This window comes from Cyprinodon variegatus, unplaced genomic scaffold, assembly GCF_000732505.1.
Source record: "Cyprinodon variegatus isolate N-32 unplaced genomic scaffold, C_variegatus-1.0 Scaffold273, whole genome shotgun sequence".
Classification (NCBI taxonomy): Eukaryota; Metazoa; Chordata; class Actinopteri; order Cyprinodontiformes; family Cyprinodontidae; genus Cyprinodon; species Cyprinodon variegatus.
In genome coordinates, this window is record NW_015150726.1 from 896,036 (window position 1) to 899,351 (window position 3,316).

Here is a 3,316-nt window from a genome sequence, read left to right on the forward strand (position 1 = left end):
TGGTTTAAACTTTTGGCTTGTTTTATTATTTACTTAAAAGATACTGAGGGATTATAAACGTGATCTTATTTTAGAAAGATGAAGATTGTTTTAAGTTATTTGGTTTGATTTCTACAGAATATTTCTTTGTTGATCTTCTGTTTTCTTCTTTGTGCTTCTTTTTACTCATGTGATACTTTAAAGATTTTAATCCTGAATGGGATTTTAATCCTGATATATTTGTGATAATCAGAAAAAGTGAATGATAATGTGAATCAGCTGGTTTGGTGTGAATCTTTAAAATAAACAAGTGTTTGTTTTGTTTTTTACAGTAAAGGATTTGGCTCTGTCGTTAATGTCGTTAACCTTCCTTTCTTTACATTTCCGAATGTGTTTGTGTCTCAGATTATTTTGATTATACTTATCAAAGTGTTTGCCTTTATGGAGTCAACTTTATTCTAGGTTTGATAAATCTAATTTGCTGTTCAATAAAACTAGTAATAGCAGCTTGTTTTTTGTCGTTTTTTTTTAGGTGTGGAGCAACATATTCCCACCTGCTGCAGACGGTAGGGATCCACCCCACCTGCGCTGAGGAGGTGGTCAAGATCCATATTACAAAGCGCTCCGGTTTGGACCCAACAGTCACCGGCTGCTGAGGTTAAGCCCCTCGGTTTCTGAACGTCCTGAGCACACAGGGTCTCTAGGTGGGGACCTGGGTTCATCCTGCTCTCTGCTTTCATCTCTCCATTTAAATCTCCCAGTTTAACAGTATTTACTGGGACTTTTTTCTGCCCCTCAGGGTCGATTCAAATCGGCTGATTTAGGTCATCTTTGTTTGCTGAAAACCATTTAATGACCAGGACTGTTTTTATACCGTATAAACACATGTGCTTTGTAGGAAAAGAGCCAAACGAGCAACTTTTTCATTTAAAAAAAAAACATAAGCTCATCAATCAGGTTTAAAACACATATTTAGGATTTTGGTGAGAATTTAGTAAGAATGTGAAATGGGTCTAAATTTCCTTCTGAATATACATTCTGCAAATATTGTTGTTTCTCTGGCTGTACTTCCTGTCCATTAGTCTTAGAGGTGACACATACCACACACCCCCCCCAGCATGACACTGATGGATGGCCCCAGGGCCGTCGCCGCAGCGACACCGCTCCATTTCCCATGGACACACACAGTCAGCAGGGCTCCCATCGGTCAGCCTGCAGAGGCCTGGACCAGGAGCTCCATCTTGTTTTGGGCTCAGACCCCTTCCTCCCCCCCTATATTCCTTTTTCCATCCATAAGCATGGTAAACATATACTCATATGTGCTGTATGAACTCCACATCCAGGGGTTCAACAGCTCCTGTTAATGATGGTGCTCCTCTGAGAGCTGCTCTACTTCAACTCACCCAAAGGCGGCACTGTTGCCCTCCGATTCTCTCCTGCTCTCCCAGCCAACAATGGGAGACAGGATGAAGTAGTCACTGTATAAAATATAAGCCTGAATGTATTCAGGTTGCACATTTAATCCCTTTAATCCCTATTAGTGATACGTGCCTCCAGAAGAAGCTGGAAAGCAGCCTGACTTTATTGGTGCCAGGCTGATAAGGTTATCTGCGGTATATTTACATGGATGGCAGGTTAGCCCTTAAGAGTCATCACCCTTAAAGATAAGGTGACTTGTTTATATCAATAAAGCATTAATGGACCCCTCACTTTGCCAACCGTTCAACCTGCTGCCTGTTTCAGGCATCTTGGCTTTATTAAGCGGACATGGGGAAAGGAGGGGGCGGGGGACTGTCGGTAAGCAGCAGAAATCGAAGAACCTGTGAGGAGGCTGGAGTTTATTTTTATTTGAAGTCTAATCTGCCCGGACTGATTAATGATTCCGATGAGGGGAGTGACAGACCGTCAGGAGATGGAGAGATGAAAAAAGAGAGCACGAAAGCTACCAGGTTTGTTTGGGCCTCGGCCCGAGGAGAGAGAGCTGAGTACCAGCCCCGGCTGGGGAGTGAGGGGGATTCCTGTGTGCTCTGTTCAGGGCCGAGGTGCTGACTGAAGGACCCTGACCTCCGCTCAGCAGGAACAGCTTGACTCTATCACTTGGAGCACAGAGGGCTCATGTGCTGCAGCACAGCACAGCAAGGGCCTCCATGGGGGGGTTAAACAGAGAGGGAGGGGAAGCATGGGCCGTGGAGCACACCAAACCAGCCAACACAATACCGAGTTGTGCCCTGGGTTACTCAGTCTATGTTCCTGTGCTTAACGAGGCACTTCAGGGGCCGCCAAGGTGGGCCCCAGGCAGTGTAAGGGAAGTCATTGAAACTATCAGTTTAGCTGTAATATCTGTTTGCTTTTTCCCCCTTCACTTCCCCTCTGCTTCTTCCCTCTCCTACGGCTGCTGACACGCACAAAAAGACATTTCTTTTAGGTTTACGGCCATATCTCACTTGAAGGATTCCTGTTTAGTATCGATGCGGAGGTCAAATATTTGCCCTTTAAACCTCAGTTGTGCTCCGCGGTGCAGAGGTGTGCGAGTGGGGGTCAGGGCTCAACTTTCAGGTCGGCCAGCTAATGATGACCTGCACTCAAAACCAGAACCGGAGAGTGCGGGCCTGATGTCACCTGGCCACAAACTGTCAGAGATGTAAATAGAGCAATGTCATTTTACAATAAAGCTTTCATTTGTTATTTATATGTGAAATGAAAACATGTGATTGTGTTGATAATAAAGAAATTATGGCCATTGATTGAATGCTCTGTCTTTTATTTCAAAGACTGATCTGATCAACAAGTAAACTGTTTATTTGTGGAGAAACTAAAATGAATGAAGGTAAAACAACCATTGAAATATTTTAAATGCAATAATGGCAGAGAGTCATCTCATTCGAATGTCTGAAAGCTATTGAAGCTAAAGCTAGCCGTAGCGCTAGCTTAGTCCAGAAAGCGCAGGCTGTGTGGGTTTTAGCTGTTTTCAGAAAGAATTTTGTTGTTTTTATTCTTACAGTTTTTATCTTTTTAAAAAGCTTTAGAAGAAATCAGGAATGTTGAATCTTTTCATTCAGATTCAATGCTAAACGGACATTTTTATTGACATTGGCTAACGGCTGCTTCAAATATTTACCAATTTTATTATTCCCTCTTTTCATTTTTTATTTTTGTGTGACATTTTTCTTTGGGAAGATGAGATGTTTTTAAGCACAAACCAGTTTTAAGCTGCACAAATGTCAGACTGTAAAGCTGTGTTGTCATTCTGTAGCAATGGAAAAGGGTCAGTTTATTCATATTTTATGCATAAATTCACTGTGCCAAGGTATTAAAAATACAAAAATACATATCTGAA

The 3,316-nt window shown here is 42.3% G+C and overlaps 1 protein-coding gene across 1 annotated transcript in view; it reads left to right on the top strand.

Moving 5' to 3' along the window:
* The window catches only part of txnrd2 (thioredoxin reductase 2), a 35,503-nt gene extending 32,790 nt beyond the window's left edge, over positions 1-2,713 (top strand). The window contains exon 17 of the mRNA XM_015383042.1: positions 512-2,713. Coding sequence (XP_015238528.1) covers positions 512-635 — 124 coding nt within the window. The 3' untranslated portion in view covers positions 636-2,713. The remainder of the gene's footprint in view (positions 1-511) is intronic.
* Positions 2,714-3,316: the final 603 nt, after the last annotated feature.